The following is a 22,386-nucleotide window of genomic DNA, read 5'->3' as shown; positions in this document are numbered from 1 at the left end:
CTGATTACCTGTCAATAATGTATGCCCTTCCTTCCTGAACTTTCGTGGTGATGGAATAGAAGCCTGCAATTCGAATTGTATTTCCTTTGTCAAGGAATAAAGCCTTTTAGAACCTCTAATACCACGGATTCTGCCTCTTATATTTACTGAGTTATTCTTACTAGACTTTACCGCATAAAAAATAGTACCGGTAATGAAATATTTACCACATAAATTGGCGCCCGAATAGGGACACTTTCTCATCTCACGCGCCGGAGGTGCGTTGCAGGCCCGGTCTCCTGCCACAGCTGAACGGACAAAAACGCGTACCTGCAGGATTTCCTGTATCTCCCTCCGGCCAAGCGGAGGCGACTGAGGCTGCGATCAACACCCAGACGAGGCGGTGAGAAGTGCGAAGTATCCCGACCAGAGCCTAGCTGAGAGAGCAAGATCCGAGGTATACAGAGGCCCACCAGGTTCCGAAGTTCCGAGTCCAGTCGAGTCGAGTCCAGTCCGGTCCAGTTTCAGTTCCGCTCCGAGCTACCCGGTGAGTACCATTACCGGGGAGGCATTTAACGTGCACATAGTCTGTGCCGGTCAAGACGGGTTTGGGTACACAAATCCGGTCTGCACTGTTTCAGCAGTGTATCTGTACTGTTTAGCAGTATATCTAGTATGTCTTGCATATAAATCAATATTATTTAGTGTCAGTATTATGTCATTAACTAGTTTTCTATTAGTTATCATCGTTCGTAAAAACTGTTAAGTGTTAAATGTTTTAATACGTTCTATATATTGTGGTGTGAACGACTGTTCATTATTGTGTTTATTGTATAAAGTGTGTTCTAGCAACCATCTAAAAATGCCGCTCTTTTCGAAATTAAGACAGATCAAAACTAGAAAAGGGGTACTCGAAGAAGCTGTTCCCATCCCACCTAGGGACACTCCAGGGTACTTTATGTATCATAAGCATGGCCTAGATGCCGTCTTATTTCTTGATTTATGGGTGGACTACACCAAGGATTTGCCAGAAAATCAGAGATGGCCCGCAGCGGGGACCTGGGATGCCGATTGCATCATGAGAGTAGAAGAAGAATTATGGAAAAAGAAAGCCAGACAGTCACAGAAAGATGCCATTGAATTATGGCGTAAGGAATCACATAGACGTACAGAAAAAGCGCTCAGACAGGAAGAGAAAGGTAGAGAGAATTCAAATAAAACCCGAGAAAATCTATTACTCGAGGAAGATACCCGAGTAAAATCAGAACAAGTAGATAGACAAAGAAACACTCTTATGAATGGTATGTATCCTCTTCTGGCCGAAGGGTTACCTAAGGCTACCCCGGAAATACCAAAAGACTTGACTCCTCCACTGCTCCCGATAAAAGCACATCCCAAAACACATCCCAAAACAGCAAAGGACGTTTTTCTTTCCTCCTATTTAGATGACGTAGCTCCCGAGTATGCTAATGCCATACCACACACACCGCTTGCCGATGGTGTTCAACACCAAGAGCATTTGTCTATACCCCCGCAACAACAAACTCCTACGCAAGTCCCAACAGGTCCGTCCGTTTCCACTGTCTTTCCCGCATCTACAATTTCCATTTTACGTCCAACGAATCCTTTCTTGCCCAGCACCTCAGATGGTGCTACAGGAGGTACGACAGACATGTTTGCCACACCGCCGCGAAATAAACAGACCCTTAGAGATTTAGCACTCCAACGTACACCCCAACTAGCGACATCCGACATGTTTAAAGAACAGCTTGTGGATTGTAGATACGATCCAGTGCCAGGTAAACAGGACAAATTACTAATATCATCATTACGTATACGACGAGCTACATTGTATTTAATGACGATACCAGGAATGGTTGAACACCTAGACGATATATATCGCTTTGTCCAAACAGGGCGAGGTCCAGAGAGTATTAACGAAGCTATGGAGTACCAGAAAGTGGATGTACAAAGACAACTACTCCGTTTTTTCATAAATTGCGTAATTAGGAATCAGGACAGGCCTGGGGCAGATCATGATACCATGCAAAAACTTGCCAAATGGGGTCAGAACATATCAGAAGAGAAACATGATAGACAGGCGTGTATAATCGCCATGTACCGAAAGATCCGCAAGGAAGTAGAACGGATACATAAAGAAAGACGAGAAGCAGACAGAGTTGAATCAGAGGAAGAGGAGGAGCAAGAATCAGAACAATTAGACACGATAGCTTATGTAGGTAGAGGAAGACCCCATAATAATACTAGAGGCTTTAATGATTCGATACGTCCGATACGTCCAGAATGTAATAGACATTTTCCAAACCCTATGTTAAATACAAGATCCCCTGAACACCTATTCCAAGCCGCTGATAAATTACTCCGAGATCGAAGGGGGTACCACATGCTCGATTCCATGGACGAACAAGAATTAGCCAGGTCAGCAGTACAATGGGCTGACAGTCCCAGCGAATACAATGATGATGTACTTGCACACACGTTTCTGAATCTTGACCCATACGAACAGTGTTTAGCTAGTATATACATGATTCAACACCTCCTTATATTATATAAAAGCCAACACTCCGATCCAGGACCCTTACCTGACATATTGACAGAACTACTCACGAATAAATGGAGAGGGTCAGGTACTGATTTGATTAAAGAAATTCTAGAATTTCGAAACCAATATTTAACTTTCGTATGCCCAGAACACGTTTCAGTTCCCATTATGGGAAGAAAAATGTATCACATAGATAGACAGAATCCGTTACGCGAAGTACACCCAATCAGAGGTGAAGGTAATAACTTTACACGCGTGTTTGTGTACACGCCTATAACTAAAATGGAATTATTAGAAATGAAGAAAGTAGTACCCAGCCATGACAAGGATCCAGCAGGTTTCCACCGTGAGATAAAAGACATGTTACTCATGGGAGAGTATACCTACCCCGACATTATGAAAATATTAAAAGTCCTATTACCCGCCGGTGTTTATGAGAAACTCAAAGAAAAGGAATGGGAGGTGGGAGACCAAAAGATAGATTGGACAGCATTAGAAAACGAAGAAAGGGCCCGAGCTGCAGGAGCAGGGCTTGGGGAAAAGACTACAGCACTACCAGGATTACTAGTGCAGGTACTGCCACGTTTATTAACTACGAAAAAGGAAGACTGGGGTGCAATCTCAGCCTGTAAACAAAAGCAAGATGAAGACACTAGTGATTTCTATTCCCGATTTGAAAAATGTTTTGGTATAAATAGTGGCATAAAAGCCAGTAGTGAGTCATATCCGCATCTGTTTGTGACAAAATTAGTTGAAAATTCTCTGCTGCAAGTCAAGAATAGAGTATTGAAATTCGAAAGTACCTGGCAAGGTAATACCCCATCACAGATGTTACAGATGTTACAATATCACCACAATAGAATTAGAGAAGAACAAGAACATGAACAAAGACGTATGAAAGATACAAAAATGAAAATGCTTGTTGCCCAGTCAGTTCCAGCCGATGGTCATCAAAAGGGTGATTCCACAGGTCCAACGAAAGGGACATGTAACTATTGTAAACAACAAGGTCATTATATACACGATTGTCCAGTCCTGAAACATAATATTGCCACAGGTAGAACCCAGGAAAGACCACGTCCACCTAGACAGGATCAGAATCAACAACAAATCCCTCAGCATGTACAACTTAGGTCAGCTCCGCAACAACTAGCTCCGCAACAGGCAGCTCCACAACAGACCGTAGCACCACCACAAGCGCAGCCTATTGCTGCAACACAAGCAACGACACAACAGATGTATCAGTATGCACAAGCAGATTATCCCGATTATCAGCGATACACATGAAATAGCCTAGAGAGGGAAGTTGGCTTACCCCTTATCGAGGTTCCTGTAGACCAAGAGGGACCTTATGTACATAGTGAACTATTAGGGGAAGACAGAAAGTTTTTACTTGATACAGGGGCAAGCAGAACAACTATACGACGCAGTGAAGTTCCAGGGGCACCCCTCTCAGGCTCACAGAATATTTCCCTTGGATTCTCAGGAAAACCTATAATCAATGACGTAACACAACCTCTTCCACTTACGGTCGGTCCATTGACACGTACTACAGATTTATTGCTTACTAAATCATGGCCAGAAAACTTGTTAGGTATAAAAACATTGAAAGCTCTAGGAGCCATAATATGTTGTTCTCCGGAGGGAGTACGACTATTTTTACGTGACTTTAAAGGTCACTACGTGTCCAGGGACATGGATCACCGGCTGCAGAATTTACCTACACATTTATGGGCACAAGGCCCCACTGATGTTGGTTGCATGAACATTACACCATATCGTGTCACACTAAAAACAGGAGTAGTACTACCACGAATGCGACAATACAAGTTACCACCAGATGCTGTTGTGGCTTTGCTGCAAATCATTGACGAGCTCATTGCACAAGGAGTGGTTGTCGAAACCGACTCCAATGTATGTAATTCCCCGATAATTCCGATTCTTAAAAGAACGGATCCAAAAGCACCACCAGTATATCGATTAGTTATTGATCTGCGCGAGCTAAATAAATGTATTATACCACAATACCCTGTGGTCCCAGATATCTCTTCATTACTCACAGCTATTGACTCAGAAGCAACGTTCTTCACTGTAATTGATCTCAAGAATGCTTTCTTTAGCGTCCCAATAGATCCGGAAAGTCAATATCTGTTCGGATTCAGTTTAAATGGACGAAGTTTTAAATTCACACGCGCACCTCAAGGATTTACAGAAAGCCCCAGCATCTATAGCCAAGCACTGAAACGAGAACTTGACAGTATCCACATGCCAGTTAACACTGCCTTGCTTCAATATGTCGATGATCTGCTGATCACCGCCCGAAGCGAACCTGAATGTGAAAAAGCGTCACTGACGGTTTTAACATTTCTGGCCGACAAGGGGCACAAGGTGTCCCCTTCTAAGCTGCAATTCTGTGTCCAGCGAGTTGTTTACCTTGGGCACTCGCTGTCCAAGGAGGGAAGGCAGCTTACACCTGATCGCATCCAGTTAATTGCTAACATGCCGCCACCCAAGACACAAAAGGAGGTGCGGGCTTTTATAGGCCTCACTTCATACTGTAGGCAGTGGATCCCTCAATATGCATTTCTAGCAAAACCACTCATCCAATTGACAACACAGGAGGCAGCCACATCGACTGTCCTCCCTTGGACTCAAGAACATACACACGCCTTTGAAAGCTTAAAGAAAGCTTTATGCCAAGCACCTGTTTTAGCAACACCATGTTACAGTAAACAGTTTACACTCTTTGTTACAGAACGCGACGGTACTGCCTTGTCAGTACTCACTCAGGAACAAGCAGGATCACACAAACCATGTGCTTATTTCTCTAGTACATTAGATCCAGTAGCTCAGGCTCTTCCTGCGTGCCTGAAATCGGTGGCAGCAACAGCTTTAGCAATCAGACAAAGCGATGCCATAGTGTTAGGACACCAATTGACAGTACAAGTACCACACGCAGTAGAGGTTCTCTTGAACCGCACACAAACACAACACTTGACTATAGCGAGACTCACTGGTTATGAATTGACATTGTTTCAGCCACACATAGAAATCAGACGTTGTAATACGTTAAATCCTGCCACACTGTTACCAGTAGGCGGAACAGATCCCTTAGCACATGATTGTGTTGAAGTCATTACTATCACGACGAAACCCAGACAAGACTTGACAGATATCCCTTTGTCAGATCCAGACTTGACATTGTATGTAGATGGGTCATGTATGAGAATAAGTACAGGAGAGTTAGTGGCCGCTTACGCAGTCACAACAGACACTGAAGTCATTGAAACAAATTGTATTAACACTTTGTCAGCTCAAGCAGCAGAGCTCATCGCTCTGACACAAGCCTGTATTCAAGCCAAAAATAAGAAAGTCAACATATACACAGATTCGCGTTATGCATTCGGAGTCGTCCATGACTTCGGCGTACTGTGGCGAGAGAGAGGTTATTTAACTTCTCACGGTGCCCACATCCAACACGGACCCCTCATTCAAGCCCTATTAGACGCGATTCATCTACCTACTGCAATATCGATTATGAAATGCAAAGCCCATACAAAAGTTACCGATATCATCTCTCAGGGTAATGACCTAGCTGACAGAACAGCTAAACAGACTGCTCAGAATCAGACTCACACAACTGACGCGACAAAGACAATAGTTCCGACACCAACACATTGCATGACAGTTAAGGATCCCGCCCTTGATGTAATTGACATACAGACACATGCTACACCAGAAGAAATAAAGAAATGGACTGAATTAGGAGGGATCCACACGGATCAAGGATGGATGACGAAGGAAAAATCTATATGGTTTCTTCCCGACTCTATGGTTCAAGTCATCATTAACACAATACATAGTCCAGCGCACCTAGGAGAAAAAGCTATGCTAGACAGCATCCAACACATCTGGTTTAACAAACATTTACGAGCCGCAGCTAAACAGAAAGTACGTACCTGTATGATATGTTGTCAGTTCAATCCAGGTAAAAGCATCCCCGTAGAGCAGGGTGGATTTCAACCTCCTGATCATGCTTTTGAAGTCCTCCAGATGGATTATATCCAGATGGAACGATGTCGAGGATTCAAATATGTTCTCGTAGTTGTCTGTGCTCTTTCCCGTTGGACAGAAGCTTACCCGGTTTCAGATTACACTGCCCCGACTACTGCCAAACAGTTAGTTCGAGAATTCTTCCCACGGTACGGTTTACCACGTGTTGTCTACTCAGATAACGGCCAGCCATTCTCATCCGAACTAATGAAACACGTTTCCCTTTTGTTAGGCTACCAATGGAAATTCCATTGTGTCCGACATCCCGAGGCAGCAGGTCTCGTGGAACGTCATAATCAAACCCTGAAAATCAGATTGTCCAAAATATGTAGAGAAAAAGGTGTCGATTGGATAGTAGCCTTACCAGTTGCGCTCTTTTACATGAGAATGGTAGCACATTCTCGAACAGGGCTATCCCCGTACGAGGTGATCTTCGGTAGACCACCAAATATGTGGGGGACGCCTATACCTCGCAAAATCACTGATGTTGACTGTAATATGCTGACAGATTACCTGGCTTCCTTGATGTCTGCACTACAATCTTGTCGTTCACAGGTAGCTGCAGCTTTTCCTGATAACACTGAGGTGAAGCCCCATGACGTGGTTCCAGGCGACCTGGTTCTGGTCCGGAATTTCGACCGGAAGACCCAACTGGAGCCTAGGTGGAATTCGCCAAAATTGGTTCTACTAACCACAAGGACAGCCGTGAAGATCGAGGGACGTAAAGGGTGGTTGCACTCAAGTCATATCAAGAAATTTTATGGACTACCATCTAGTGTGAACGCTCAGCCCTGCATTCCCTCACAGACAGACTCAAAGCTCCCCTTGGTTGAACCAACAAACACTGAACTTTATAAACTAAAGTTAAGGTCTAGCAAGTCAGACAATTTGATTGTTTAAGTCCTCTCCAAGGTGAATCGGTTGAATTTGTCTCTGACATGTATCCTCTAGACCGGAATAGAGAAAGAAATCAACAGATGCAGCTTAAAAAGCATGCGTATTGTAAATCACTTCGTAGTCACTGCACACTCACATTATTAATTTTGTTTTTTCTAAGTCTTCTGATCATCATTTCTAGTATACTATTGCACATGTATTACCCTATTTTTAAGCGTGCTTACAATGTAACTGCAGAACATTCTTTTAGCGAATTACCTCCGCATGAGTTGTCCTATAGATTTGCGCTGCGCAACAACACATTCATTAGTATGTTACATCATTCCCATCAGACCAGCAATGCCACAAATTGTTGGATATGTGGCCGACTCCCTCCCTATCAGAACTATAAGGGAGTTTTGCCCCTCTTTCCATATCCGTTCACACACAATGGCTCCTGTGGAGCATGGTTTAGTTTGATTAATTCCCTAGATTCAAATTCCGCAGTTTATCAAGACAACTGGGTATGGGGAAACCTGAACCTAGTTTTGCTTAAAGTCTGCTACCCTAACAAGGAGGGACTTCCCAAAAGAACAGGAACTGATCTAGAAAATGAAGTATATGGATTAGGTAATTTTACACTTAACCTCATGATCCTGAACGTTGAATCTGAAGCTACACCACTCTTGCCCGCCATGTCAGTATTCCCAGTAAAAGGGGAATTATGTGTAAGAAAGAATGGTTCCATACACATGGGCCATAGTAAGTGCACCACTGTAATAAAATTCAGTGATCAAGGCAAGTCTACATTTAGAGCTTCCCGTCATTCCTACTTCATATGTGGCCAGACCGCATATATACGTCTACCTCTAGATTGGGATGGTACCTGTTACATAGCATTCCTTCTGCCACCTGTTTTCCTAGCTCCTCCTGATTATCATAGAAATACCCATTTAGTACACAATAGACAGCAGAGAGATCTCCCAATTGTCGATTACACTGAAACGGCATGGGAGCAATACACAGATTTCAATAAAGGTTTCTTTCCCTATATAGGTACAGTCACTAATAGTAAGCTGATACGTAGATTAACTAGAACCCTTGAAGCAGTAGTGAACGAGACTACTTCCGCCTTAGGCAATTTAACAGAAGAGCAGTCTGCTATGCGGATTGTTGTGCTTCAAAATCGTCTTGTCCTTGACGTCATCCTGGCCGATAGGGGCGGAGCTTGTAGGGTCATCGGATCAAGTTGCTGTATTTCAAACCAGAAAATTCGCCGTCAGTATATAAAGCCATAACTCGCCTCCATAAGATTGTGAGTCAGATACACCAGAGTCCAGGCACCTGGACTTGGTCCGGTTGGTTTTGGAGCGTGTTGTCAGCCTGGGGATGGAGAATCCTATCCTTCCCAGGTATTGGCTTTCTCATACTATTCAGTTGCTGCTTGTGTCTACAATGTGGGCCAGCGATTTGTGGTCTGTGTGCCACGTCGTGTATCCCACATTTCACGTTTTCGTTCAAAATCCCGGAAGAAGAAAGAAGAACAAATGATGCTATATGAACAGATCGATGGATTGATGAAGATCGATATCTCCTGAGGGTCCGTAGGGGACAAGGAGGGAATGAGGAAATATGAATTTTGTGATCAGTTATGTCCCCTAACGTAGACCCCAACGGCTCCATGTGCATGCTATAAGTACATGTATGTTCCCTCCAGTTCCAGTTTTGAAGACGCAAATATATGTGCGTCCACCGTCAACATGTCCTCTTTCAGACTCGCCATGAATGGGTCAGATATTCCATTCCTAAGTATGAAAGGCCACCGACTTTATGTGGTTCACTTTCCACATTTTACAGATTCAGGCGAGTAGGCCCAGAATTCTGTCATCAAGCCTTTTCCTGCCTTCTACCTCTGAAAGCTCCAGTCTGAGCCTGCATCTGTATCCATGAACTTTGTCCTACTCCCTGCGCGGCTAACGGTGCCTGATCCAGCCTGTTGCCTGCCAAAAACTGTATTTCACCTTCAAGATTATCTGCTCCGCTCCTCATCCGATGCATTCCTGTCTAGTAGTTTAGGTAAACATTCCTCCAGCTACCGTGCTAAGGGCCAGGCCTCGCTGTCCTTATGCAAGTAATTCATAGCCCCTGTTACCATGGAAGATTCCTGCCCCCTCGCATCTCATGTAGACACTTAGACGCTTGTACACGCACTAACAGCCAGTATAGAATAGATTCTATCCTAGAGACCTTTCCTTTTGGATAACACAGTTCTTTAAACATAGGATATTAGATATGATTTGGGATTAGGTTGACATGACCCCCCAGACTTCTGTCTCCACATGTAGAGCTAAATGTCAAGTCCCCTTCACCCTCTAGTTGCACGTCAATCACACGTCATGCGGCTGCGCGCGCATCTCTGCCAAATATTTCTGCTGACATTGCAGGATTCTCTTATGGATCCACCCACTTGTGACATCATGTATAATGACGTTATCTAAGTTACGCCTATATATCAGCCTTTTTAGTTACGTATGCATATTTTATCTGTATTATCAGCTGTTACGCCTCCTGCATCTGTTTCACTGTAATGCATTTCCTATAAAACTGATTACCTGTCAATAATGTATGCCCTTCCTTCCTGAACTTTCGTGGTGATGGAATAGAAGCCTGCAATTCGAATTGTATTTCCTTTGTCAAGGAATAAAGCCTTTTAGAACCTCTAATACCACGGATTCTGCCTCTTATATTTACTGAGTTATTCTTACTAGACTTTACCGCATAAAAAATAGTACCGGTAATGAAATATTTACCACACAACCCAACTGATTTTGGGTCCATCGTGGTGTCTGAAAAGGCCCAGCCTACCACACACAACAGGAGCAAAATGTTAAAGTCTGAATCTTGTAAATTATAAGGATGGATGGGGGACAATCCTCCGGTTCCCTGCATTGTAATTTTGTTCAAATTTCAGTTAGCAGAAGGTGGTTTGTCAGATGATGGACTAGATGTATTACAATAAATATTAGGTGGGTTTGATGCTCACCTTGTCCTGTTCCTGGCGGGTCAAGCACTCGTGTTTTACCCGTTCCAGTTTCATGTTTGCATTTGCAAGCTCCTGCTGGACTTGGTTCAGTTTCTCTGACAGCAGATTCTTCTCCGTCTCTTTAATAAACAAAGCCTAGAAATACAAAACAGATGGAAAAAAAATCACAGTTCATTTAGAGGTAGACCAGGAACTCCAACAGCATTGAGAATTATTTGAACCCTCATGGATCAAGAAGACTCCACAACCTTAGGAAATGCAACAAAACCTCTCAGGACCTCCTTTTACCTATTAAGTAGGGGAGTAGGTTGCCATCCCCTCTTTTTGTTCAGAGCAGACATTCTCTGCTCTCATTAAACTCATCCCTCCTTCTCTTGTGTTGATGGCTGTCACTTAGCAACAGCGACCCACTGCTAGGCCCTATCTGAGGCCAATCCACATCCTGACATTAACCAGTTTGAACAGGTATGACCCAGGACATTGTTCCGAAAGTCCACAGCAACTTGGGAATACAGAGGAAGATGCACTTCCCCTTGACTGGCTGAAGTACTGGAATTTTGAAACTCATTTCTCAAGCATTTGTTTCGTCACCAAGTAGTATAAATACGGGAGCTCTGGGCAAAGTGGGCTTAGACTATACAGAGGATTGCGGTCGCGTGAGTTATAGTTGCCAGCACTAACTATAACGGGGCAATTTCATTGGTTTTTTATCAGTAAAATGTCCGCTAACTATAACATGTGTGAAACCTATGGTTTTTTCAGTGAATATATATATATATATATCTAAATCTATATCTAAACTAAATCTAAATTGATATATATATATTTATTTACATTTGGCCCTATGTACTTGTGCGATGTAAAAATACCAATGAGATATAGTGCACTAAAGGTATAGAAGGTGCATTTATTGTGTGTTTTGACATAAATGTGTGTGCGTGTTAAAGAGTTTTCCTTTTCAGAGACATCTGAATATTATTCTTCTATAGGTTTAGATTGTAAGGTGATGTGCTAAAATGCATTCAATGCAGTGCATTCACCAGGGATTAGTGAGGGTGAATCACATGTATGTTCAATGCTTTCTTTATAAATTGTGATCAGTTTTCTTTTGGGTAGTAATAAATTAATTAGTTTATTGTGCTGCATACAAGAGTATAGTATAATATAGTTGATACCTTTGTTAAAGATTTAATTTATTGGATTATATATAGGCTTTAGAATTAGTAGGCATTTAAATAAAAACAGTTAAGTATGCACAATTGGGGGCCTTAAGTTTACAGTCAAGACAATTATATACTAACATGAAAGTTGTTTTTCTGCATGTCGTTCTCCTCTGTAGGTGCAGACCAAAGGCATTCATTAGTTAGTGAAAAGAACATTGTTTTTTAGAGATAGTGAGACAAGGAAGAACTGGCAAGTTAGAATGATTTTAATGAAGAAAAAAATGGAGTGTTACCAGTTAGTACTATCAGACGAAGGGAGGAATCCTAGGATGCATTGGAAGCAGAGACTGTCATATGGGAGTAGTGTTCAAGGCGCCAAGTTCTTTCTTGGGAACAGGAAAAGTACTGTGATATGTAGGAGTTCCTATTTCGAGAATGTTCTTTGTGCATATGAATTAATAAACCTACTTGGGGGTTATTCAGATTCCATTCAGAGCTGGAGAGGTACAGACTACTCTTGTCATCTCTGATTGTGTGGCTACATGCTATTCATGACTCCTTACCTATAGAACTTCTACAGAGGTTCTGATGCTGACACATTTCTTGCTTCCTTTAGTCAATTGGGTTTCCCTTCTCCTTAGGTTAGTGTAGAGTTTAGAGGATGCTGAAATTTTTTTCCCTGTATGGGGATAAGGACCAAAACCATTCGTCTAGTCATCAAACCCCGTTTCTTATTTTTTTGTACCGCTGCCACTGAAATTCTTATAAGATCTTTGCGGTTGAGGACCCATATTGTATGCTGCTTTGGACTTTCGTTGATAATTTTTTACATTTAAAGTATGTTCTTGAGATTGATTTATATTAGTCTGGCTTTGAGTCTGTAATAAACCTTTTAACTCCAAGTTATTGACTCAGACTTTTATTATGTGCTCCTAAAGATCACACTGTATTTTAAGATTTGAATTGTGTTTAAGACCTTTTCCTCTCAGGCTACTACAAAGGCCTATTGACCAGAGTTAAATTGGATTTAATTGCCCAGAGCGTTCTCAGTTGGTAGCATACCGAGGATGTTTAGTACCTGAAGTAGAGGTGTTAGAAAACTGTTACTTTAGAATAGTCCAGACCTAATCTCAGTACCTAGTGCCCATGTGTTGATTGGTTCGAGAGCGAGTTGTAACAGCAGAGGAGTGAGTATCAATAGGGTTGCGTTTAAACGGCTTATACTTATCTTCCGGTGGTTGTGGCAATTGTGTGGTGTCTTGCATGTAGTGCATGATATGATGTGATAATGTTTTAGATGATTGTGTGAGTGTAGTGCTTTTTGTGGAGAAGTTCTTATCGGGACCGACGTGGCCTAAGATCCTGGAATGATATTAATAAGTGTAGAAAACACTGTATTGTAATTGCTTGCTGAGGGTTTTGTGGGGTTTGTCGTTAGACATCGTCAACAGCCCAATAGCGATAGGGACGTTTATCTTCTGTGTAAAAGTGAGGCAAGATTAGTGTGGCGGATCTGTTGCGCAGAGGAAAGCTGCACTGATCGGAGTTTCAAGCGTATTGCTGAAAAGAGCGCGCTCAAGAAAAGTGTAAAGGAGGGTAAGCTGCTGCGAGGAGTGAGACTGATTTCACAGCGTGCCGGCCCGGGATAGGTCGGTTGGTGGAAAGCCATGCTGTTATTGGCTGTCTACATCACGAGGTGCTGTGATGTTATTGGCTGATGATTTGGAACTTGATTTTAAGTAAAATATAATTTTTTGTGTTGAAACGAACAAATAGTAATACAAAATAAATGTTTTAAAGTTGTACGAGATTTGTTTAGAGGAGATGTTAAGACAGCTCTTGGGGGGGGGTGGGGAGAAAGAAGCCACGCCCGAAGACACTGCAGGACATTATATGGCAATAAATGGAGTGTTACACACATTTATTTAGCTAGAAAAATGACACAAGATCACTGAGAAAGAAGGTGCACTGGCATTTCCACATTATGGTACATCTAATTTAAGATTCATTGAAAATTTGAGGAGAATTCTATAAGAGATGAAACAACAACCTAGATCCACTTGAGAGTGGGTCTCATGCCGGAAAAAAAGAGAGATCAGTGACGAATAAAAAAGGCATTGCGTACGTATGCAGATACAAGGTGGGATGCAGAGCAGAAAATGTGGAGAACTTGCTTATATTGAAAAAGTTGATGTCAATGTGAGTAATGATACATTCACATACAAAAACTAAATTGCATCTTTGTTGATAATTTCGCCCGTTGTGAACTCCGCGTCAACCCGACTTACAAATATGTAGCTACGCATGCTCTAAGACTCAGGCCCGAGGTCAAGGATTGACAGATCATAGGTGGGGTAGCAGGTATGCGTTAGACAAACGGGGGAACAGGAAATGCCAGATCAAACCCACAGATAAGTGCAGCGACACCACAATGGTCCAGGGAAATATTCCCAATAAAGCACTTATGGCCGGAGGGGAGCACTTGTTTCCTAAACAGCATAAAGTCAGATGCCACATATAGTTAGGAACACTCAGCCAATAAGGACACAGCACACACAGTACACGCAGTGATCACATGCCGGACATCTGGACACGTTAACTACTCTCCACACTCTGTCCACGCAAGGTTGAGGCCCACCTAGATTCCTCACTCAAAACATTAATTTATGGTTCCAAACACAGAGGACCGCATTTCTTTTAAAAAGGGACTGGCTGAACCATTTATTGCATCCAATGAACTGTGTAGAAGTCTATGTTAGACAAATTGTAAATTGAGACAGTCTTCAGACCCTATGCCTGTAACTGTTCTACCGGCGGCCCTGTTTTGATAAACACCTCTTGTCTCTTGTTTTTTTGAGGTCTTTCATGTTCAAGCAATATTTTGGCAAGCCAGATAGGAGCAGATGAGCCGATTGGTTACCTCAAAACCAATTGCACCTAAAGTAAGGGGACCCCGCGTGGAATGGATTCACTTTGTGCTGCAAGGAAGATGAGCAGACGCCACAATGAATTGAAAATTCTGCTGAATCCGCAGGGCACAAGTAAATCCTGAAGTAGCAATCACAGAGAGTAAGAAAACATCAGAACCTTAGTAAAGCATGTGAATTATGGCAAACTAGGGAGAAGCGGAAAAAAATAAACTGAGCTCCCTGCCACTGACAGAAATCTGGCACAATACCTATTTTATATCTCCTAGTTGAGTAGTCGCATGGTGGCATCTGAGGTGATCCCACGGAAATCACCTTTTTTAGTCAGTACGCTAGGAAAGGTGAATATTTATTGTATTTATTCTCAGAGGAGAAATCCCAATGTTATTTTTTAGGCTAAAAGCGTTTCTCAGTGTCATAGGTTTTCCAACACCATTGGTATCTGAAAGAAGTGGGAGGTGTTGGTCGCTTGAACCGCTGGGCGTAACACAGATGTACGCCTTTTCCACATGGCGTGGCACAGACAGTATTCTTAGTCTGCTGGGCGAGACACAGATGGTTCGCTAAGCCCCTGGGTGTGATACAGAGTGCAATTCGGACATTAAGGAAAAAAGATTTGGACCTGGGAGATTGTGTTTGGCCAAGAGGGGCCTGTGATTCTCGAGGTATTCCATTTTACGCAAACTATTTTTATTATCTTTGTCTCGTAGATGATAGTGACAGATTATCAGGCTCACTTAGACCTGTGTACAGCGCAGAGCTTCCCCTGGTCACAGGATAGCATCGAATTTTTGACAAAGTCATGATTTCTTTCTCGGTCAGTTTTTTGGTGTTGGTCGCTTGGACCGTTGGGCATGATACAGATGGTATGCTCAACCTCTGGGTGTGATAGAGGGTGCAATTATTGATTTGGTGCTAGTCGCTTGGACTGCTGGGCGTGATACAAGGGAACGCTTGGCCTCTGGATGTGATACAGGGTGCAATTGTTGATGTACAATTGTTGATGTGCAAACTGTTAATGTGCAAACTGCTGATGTGCGATGTTGTGTTGCTGTTAATATTGCAAATTGTGGTTTGCTTTAAGTGTTGTGTTTTTGTTGATGATTTAATGTTACCTATGAGGGTGCTGTTATCTCTCACAACCTGTGTTTGACATCGAAGCAATATCGTTCAGATACTGTTTTTTATTAACAACTACATTTCTTCTAGGTTGTAACCTTCCATATGTATTGTTATTTGTGTTTATGAAACGTTCATTTTGAATTTGTTTATACATATGTAGATAATACTAAGCTCATAGTAATGTACTTAGAAGCAGCAAACCCCTGTATATTTTCCCCACGATTCAGATCAAAACCAGAGAGTCTCCAAAACAAAGAAGCTAAGGTATATTATCCCCTAAAACTACCAAACTTATCATTGCAACACCATTAAAACACATGCAAACAATGTTCCCTACACAGGCTAAAAAACGTAGGACCTTATTAGGAGTATGGCAGTCCTGGGACCAGTCTACTCGCGGTCCGACCACCGCCACCCATCTGCCCTATTACGACTGTGGCAGTGGGACAGCCACAAGGCATCCAACACCGCTGGGATCAAGGATCTCACTGTGGGGGTTTTCAAAGGGCCTGAATACATCGGCAGTGCAGATGCCGGCACTGCCAAGCATATTCCAACCTGCATTTTCACCGCCCATTTCATGGTGGGGACTCCGCCATCAAAAGGGTGGTAGAAATGCAGGTAAGGAGGCCCTAACAGAGCCCCCAGCAGAGTCTGGCCATGGGGGTACGTGCATGTGCCCCCGGAGAAATTGCACCTGTGTTCCTGCACGGGTGGCATGCACAACATGGTGCATGCCACACCGTGCAGGGACGTGCAGCAGGCTCACTCACGGCAGCTGTAAGCTTATTACGCCCTCCTATGAGATACCGTCATTGTGAGACTGCCACAGAATTGCCCGCCCACCCTGGATTCAACTCGTAATCTGGCGGGTGGGTCCACCATGAGCTGGCAGGTCTTCCCGGGACTGCAGTGGTGGCGGTACCAGCCGAAGACCACCAAACTCAAAATCAGACCCTTAATAAGGTCTGCCAAGAATGGCACATGTACATGAAGACATTATTAGAACTATGGGCCATCTTTGAGGAAGCCCAGATCGACAATCCTGCACTACAGATAGAAAACAAGGCACCATCCCTTCCCCCATCATATGCAAGTATAGAGGAGCTCTCACCCTCTCTTTTTGCATTAGGGTATTCCAATCCACCAATAGTAGAAGCCAACGGGCATCCCACCAAACGGTTAGGCCCAGACATGAGAGACTAACAGGCCAGCAGGCCCAGGCAGTCACAAAGCAACCTCTGTACGGTGTAAGGGCTCCCAGCAGTCCATTGCACTAGATACATAGAACCTCAGCAGTGCTGAGAATGAGCACACTCACTGATCTAGGCGAACACACATAAGTGTCAGGGAGATTAGTGGCAGTTCTAGACAAGTGATACCGCCAGCGAGAGTGAGGGGGGGGCCCCAGTCCCCAGGATCCGATGATGAGGGTGGAGCTACAGGACTTGCCCAGGTAGCCGAGGAAACAACATAAATCTAATTTGGGGGTAAAACCTGACTGTGAAGAACAGAGCATAGCTCAGAGCGAAGAAGGCAACCTAGACAGGAGGTGGAAGAAAGGAGTGAGCTAAAGAGGGAGACAGAATGTGCCTGCACCCAGGAAGCACTGCGAGAAAACAGAGTAGCACACTCCCGCATGAGGAGAGTGGGGGTAGGCATAGAGCACAGCGGAGAAGAGTCAGAGGGAAAATTAGATGAGTGGCTACTGGCTGGGATCAGACCCTCATCAAATTTTCAATGTAGGAGAGGGGCTGACCATGAAATTAGAGACCAAGGTAGCCTGGCACTAACCCAACCAAAACACAGGAAAAACAGGATGTCACCTTTGCGCGTGCATGCGGGAGCAGTGACGAAGATGTACGCTGCGCCACCCGAACGCACGAGATAGACTGACCACAATGAGAGATAGTGGCCAGAGAGGAAGGCGAGACTGTAGATCGGCCATTCTGCCACGTGCTAGCCCGCTGGATTGAGGAAAAAGACCAATACGACAGACCTTGGCCGGAGAAGGGATCCTTCGAACCAGAGGACATGGCCATAGAGGAAGATTGCATCCGACATGGAGGGGGAGATCCCAAGTGGAACCTCTCCTACATGTAGGTATGCTAAGAAAAAATGGGAACACCATGTTTGAGAGAAACCAGCAGAGTTAGTCAAAGCAAAAATGTACACGCTGCTACAGAAGGGCACGCCAGGGACCACCTATATGCCGTGGGCTCAAATGTATAAGGAAGGGTTTAGGACAAAGTTACTGCCATTGCTAGATGGAGCGGGTAAATGGATCTCAGTTCATACAGGTATGGAATATGGACGGCCCTGAGGGAGATGTTCCCTGACAGCCCTGAAGTAGGAGGGTTAATAAGGGAGACTATGAAGCCAGGAGAAACTATAACTGATTTTCTGGATATGATGAGGGAATGATGGGGACAAGAGACAGGACAACTGTGAACTGACACAGGCCCACAAGTCACATTATTTTACAATATTCTCAAACAGGAGCTGCCCAGCGAGATACAAAGAGGGCTGGACAGCGTGGGTGGGTTAGACACCAAGCCCTGGCGAGAGATACAATCCCATATACTGCATTATCACAAAAAGAAGCAAGAGATGGATAGTGAAAAACAGGAGAAAACCCAGGGAGACACTGCTAAATTGATCCAACACAAATTGAAAAAGACCGCCCTCGAGGGAGCCGCATTGACCGTGAGCGTGCAAACGGCACGAGTCTTAAAGGGAGCTCCACCGCAAAACCCCAGAGGGTCTCAACCTAGCTATAGCGGCAGAGGCCAGGGAGGTCGGCAGCAACAAGACCCTAGGGAATGTACTATTGTCACTGGATGGGCCACCTGGCAGGCTGATGTCGGTTAAAAGCATACCACGAACAGCGATTAATTGGCCAGGGTCAGTCACCACAATATCCTAATCCACCAAAACAAGACCAGGGAAATCCGAATGCACCTTACATTCAGCCACAGGGAAGCCAGTCCGCTGCCACAGCCCAGCAACAGGAATCAGGTAGTTGGACAAATGCATGGCAACAGCAACCACAGCCCAAGAGTGACTGGGGTAACTGTCTGGGGAGGTAATGCCAAACACAGAATCCAAATATGCAGTAAGATGAAAGTCCCGAGTTAATACCACCCATTCATCCACATCCCATGAATTAAATGTACCAAATCAAATTAGGATCGATGAGACAGCATTGGGAATATAAACTTTTACTTGCATCTGTGAATTCAGGGCTGCTGTGTGTGTTCTGCCGACTGGGTATCCTCACTAGAGTTCACCATTAAGGACGCCTGCGGAAGCCAGGGCCCCCGTGCTGCTGGTCTGTCAGGGAGGGTTTGGCTAGCCACACCCCAGGAGGAGGACAGCCTAGCTAGGGCACAGGGTGCTCCCAGACAAGTACTTAAAAAAGCAGGCACCCAGGCCACAGTGTCCAAAGTCAATGGTGACATGTTCCGATCACTAGGTCAAAAAGTCCCCATTCTCAGGCATCTGGCCCGGGACCAAAGTTCCATCATGTTGTGTAGCCCCAACAGCGCCCCTATAAACTAAAGGCCTCCAGCCAATGGAGGCCCCCTTCCAGTTCTAAAACAAAGCTGTCTTTAAGTGGCAGGAACCAGGTTTCCCGTACTCTTGGGAAAGTGATTTTTCCATAACCTTCACAGTACACGCACAAGAGCTAAGAATTTGTAAAGGGCCCTCACGGTGTCGTCGAGTCCATCAGGTGGTTAACCAGGCTAGCCAGACATCCCAGATTTGCAAGGCAATCCCCTGTCCTGTCATTATCTCCAGGCAAAGTTCAGCGAGAGCTCTGGGCCTTGGCCCAGGATCCCCACATTCTTATGAACTCTGCAGTTTTTTCCTTTGGGTTTCCTTTCAAATCTCCAAATCCTGGTCACTGTGTCGTACCCCTCCACAAATACCGACAGCTTGTGGCTAGGGACTTACTTCCTACTAGCCGGCATACTTCTAAGAGCCGCAGATCCAAAACACCACAGAAAAGACGTGGTCTGAGGGAGAGAGTTGGGTCTGGGAGAGGGGGGCCCCCCCGAGTCCATCACAGCTTCAGGCAAGAGTAGAACGCAGAAGGCGCGTACCCCCATATCAGGCCTAACAATTAACCAACGCACTAGGCCTCACATATGCTATCCGGAGAAAGCAGTAAGACCCAACCTCGGACACTATTAGTCAGTGTACATGAGAGAGAAGAGGTAACATTCTGACCCCCTCTGGCTCATGATAAGTGAGATAGCAAATCACATGAGAGCTAGGGAAGCACCCAAAAAACAAGTAAAGTAGTCCAAAAAAAGTCTCCAGAGAAAGACTGGGGGCGAGATATCTGGCGCTACAAGGGAGGGACACATTGCACACTGAGAGACACATGAACTCGGGGGCATGTTGCAACCACCAAACACCACTAAGGAGTGACACGCTTATCCTTGTTCAGTCCCACACACGTGTGGGTTGAAAGCAACCAGAAACAGGGTCTCGGAAAAACTGGCGGCTCCCATAAAACCCTAGATTAAAACGGATATGATCCATCCTTATGATCAAGACCACTTCATAAACATGAATCGCTAATCCAAGAATCCAGATATGTATGCAGGCTCATAAAATAGATTGATTTGCCTGATCCACCATAAGCAACCTTTAAGCCTTAACAATCAAAAACATATTATGATCGGGGCCACTTTCTGGCGCCTCACAAAAAATTGTATAAAAGAGTGTGGAGAACACACCAACTTAAGGGAAATACAGGAACTCCAAAGAAAAAGATTGTTAACAACGGTGCGCATCAAATGTTTTTCTGATTTAACAAATGAACCAAGGTATTATCCAATAGGTCTACAATGAAATCTCCAAAGTGCACCACTTTTCAGCTGCCACGTCATCACCCAGACGCGGATCCAAAGTGTGGGAATCAAACTTATGAGCTGGACTGTGTGCTTTTTTTTATTAAACGAGAACCCCTGATAACCACAGCCATCTCCCTTGGATCAATATCAAAGACCTGCAATGTTCAATTACAAGTTATGTATTTTTGCACTTCTATATACCCTCTATTTAGCTTGAGTTCTGCCGCACCCATTCGCTGCTAAAGAACCGCCTGGCCAAATGACGTCTGTTCAGAAACTATCACATCGCTTGCGTAGGGATCTCTCCCATGTCACAATTACACAACCCAAACAATAGTATTCCACATGCACTACACAATGCCGTTTTACACAACACCTGGTATCAACACATGACCGTTGTGGGCTCCAAGACATCAGTCTGGTCATATTACGTCTGTTTGCTGATACCGCATGCAGTAGACGCAGATCAACTTTACTTGTCCCAAGAAGTAGCCCCTGAAAGAGCAAAATGCCTTCTCCACTTATACCTATGCAGAATCAGGGCCAGAATCAAGCCCAACAAGGTAGAGTCCACCGAGCAGTAGTAATTCTGACTCATTACAAGACCAACCCAATAGCTCTATACCTTTTTACCGAGTCTAGCGATATCTAAACTGAGCAAGAAGAATGCGCAGAAGGGGCACCATAGGGGAGGACACTGTTTGACCCCGAGACTTCCCCGGGAAAAGATTCTTGGAGGTAGCAAAACCTGCAACTGAATGGACAAACACATCCGCTCCTGCCTCCATTTGTGGTCTAAAGGTGGCACTTAGTGTATTTGAGGCAGCCTTCTTTAACAAGTGGACCCTAGCCATGAAGTTTCAATGTAGGGCCGTTCAGCTTGATGATATGAAGGGAAATTAGTCTCGTAGGTGTGGGTTGAACAAAAGCATAGACACCCCATGTCAGGAAATCTAGTATATTGAGGTGAGTAGATACACTTGGCTAGAAGGGAAGGGGCAACCCCTAATTGTACAAAAACGTATGCTGTATTCCTTGTGTTTCAGAGGTAAAGGAACGCTTCCACTGGGCACGAATGAAAACTGTGGCACAATCCTGCACATTCCGGATAAGCAATGGGCACCTCAACACTGATGGATACGTAATGGCAGTGCAGCGAGTTTGCCTACATTCAGTTCGTCCCAGGATGGTGCAGACTTTGTTCCCTCGTAACCATACACACCCCGACCTTGGTCATTCCTGGAGAAGAACTATCTGATTTGTACCAGAACCAGCTAAGAAAGAAGACAACCTTGCTGCATCAGGCTCATGAAAAAAGAACTGCAGAGTATTTTGGCTGGGCTCAGTACAAGAACATTCCAGAAGAATTCAGACTGTTCTCAGAAACACAAGTATCGGCAAGAGGGTCCATACCCTTCTTCACTGTGCAGACAAGAGATAATGCCTGCTGGTTGCAGATTATCAGAGGGAGTTGCTTAAAGTGATGAACAGCAATGAGTTTGGCCTTAATTCAATCTAGGATGAACTGAGAGCAATCCACCTCGTGGTGATGCAGCATCGGTATGTGTTAGACTTAATGACCGTGATGGAGGGAGGGTTGTGTGCCAAGATTGGTGCCTCCGTCTACATGTTTATCCCAGGGAATAACCTGGACAATGGAACATTGACTCTTGCCATCCAAGCACTGCACTGTTTAAAAAGAGACATGCTTAAAGAGGGAGGTGCCCCTAGCAGGAATGGTTCTAAAATTGGTTACCCTGGCACCCACGTGGCTTTCCGGACTGTGCACATTGTT

At 44.3% G+C, this 22,386-nt stretch overlaps 2 protein-coding genes across 12 annotated transcripts in view; one reads left to right on the top strand and one right to left on the bottom strand.

The window, feature by feature from the left end:
* The window catches only part of LOC146785406 (uncharacterized), a 2,064,968-nt gene that overhangs the window by 856,626 nt on the left and 1,185,956 nt on the right, over positions 1–22,386 (bottom strand). The window contains exon 22 of the mRNA XM_085634420.1: positions 10,515–10,649. Coding sequence (XP_085490546.1) covers positions 10,515–10,649 — 135 coding nt within the window. The remainder of the gene's footprint in view (positions 1–10,514; positions 10,650–22,386) is intronic.
* Positions 1–22,386, top strand: part of LOC146785408 (uncharacterized) — a 787,621-nt gene that overhangs the window by 69,351 nt on the left and 695,884 nt on the right. The window lies entirely within an intron of this gene.

The sequence above is a fragment of the Triturus cristatus genome, chromosome 11 (genome assembly GCF_964204655.1).
Source record: "Triturus cristatus chromosome 11, aTriCri1.1, whole genome shotgun sequence".
NCBI lineage: Eukaryota > Metazoa > Chordata > Amphibia > Caudata > Salamandridae > Triturus > Triturus cristatus.
This window is presented reverse-complemented; position numbering and strand designations above follow the sequence as displayed.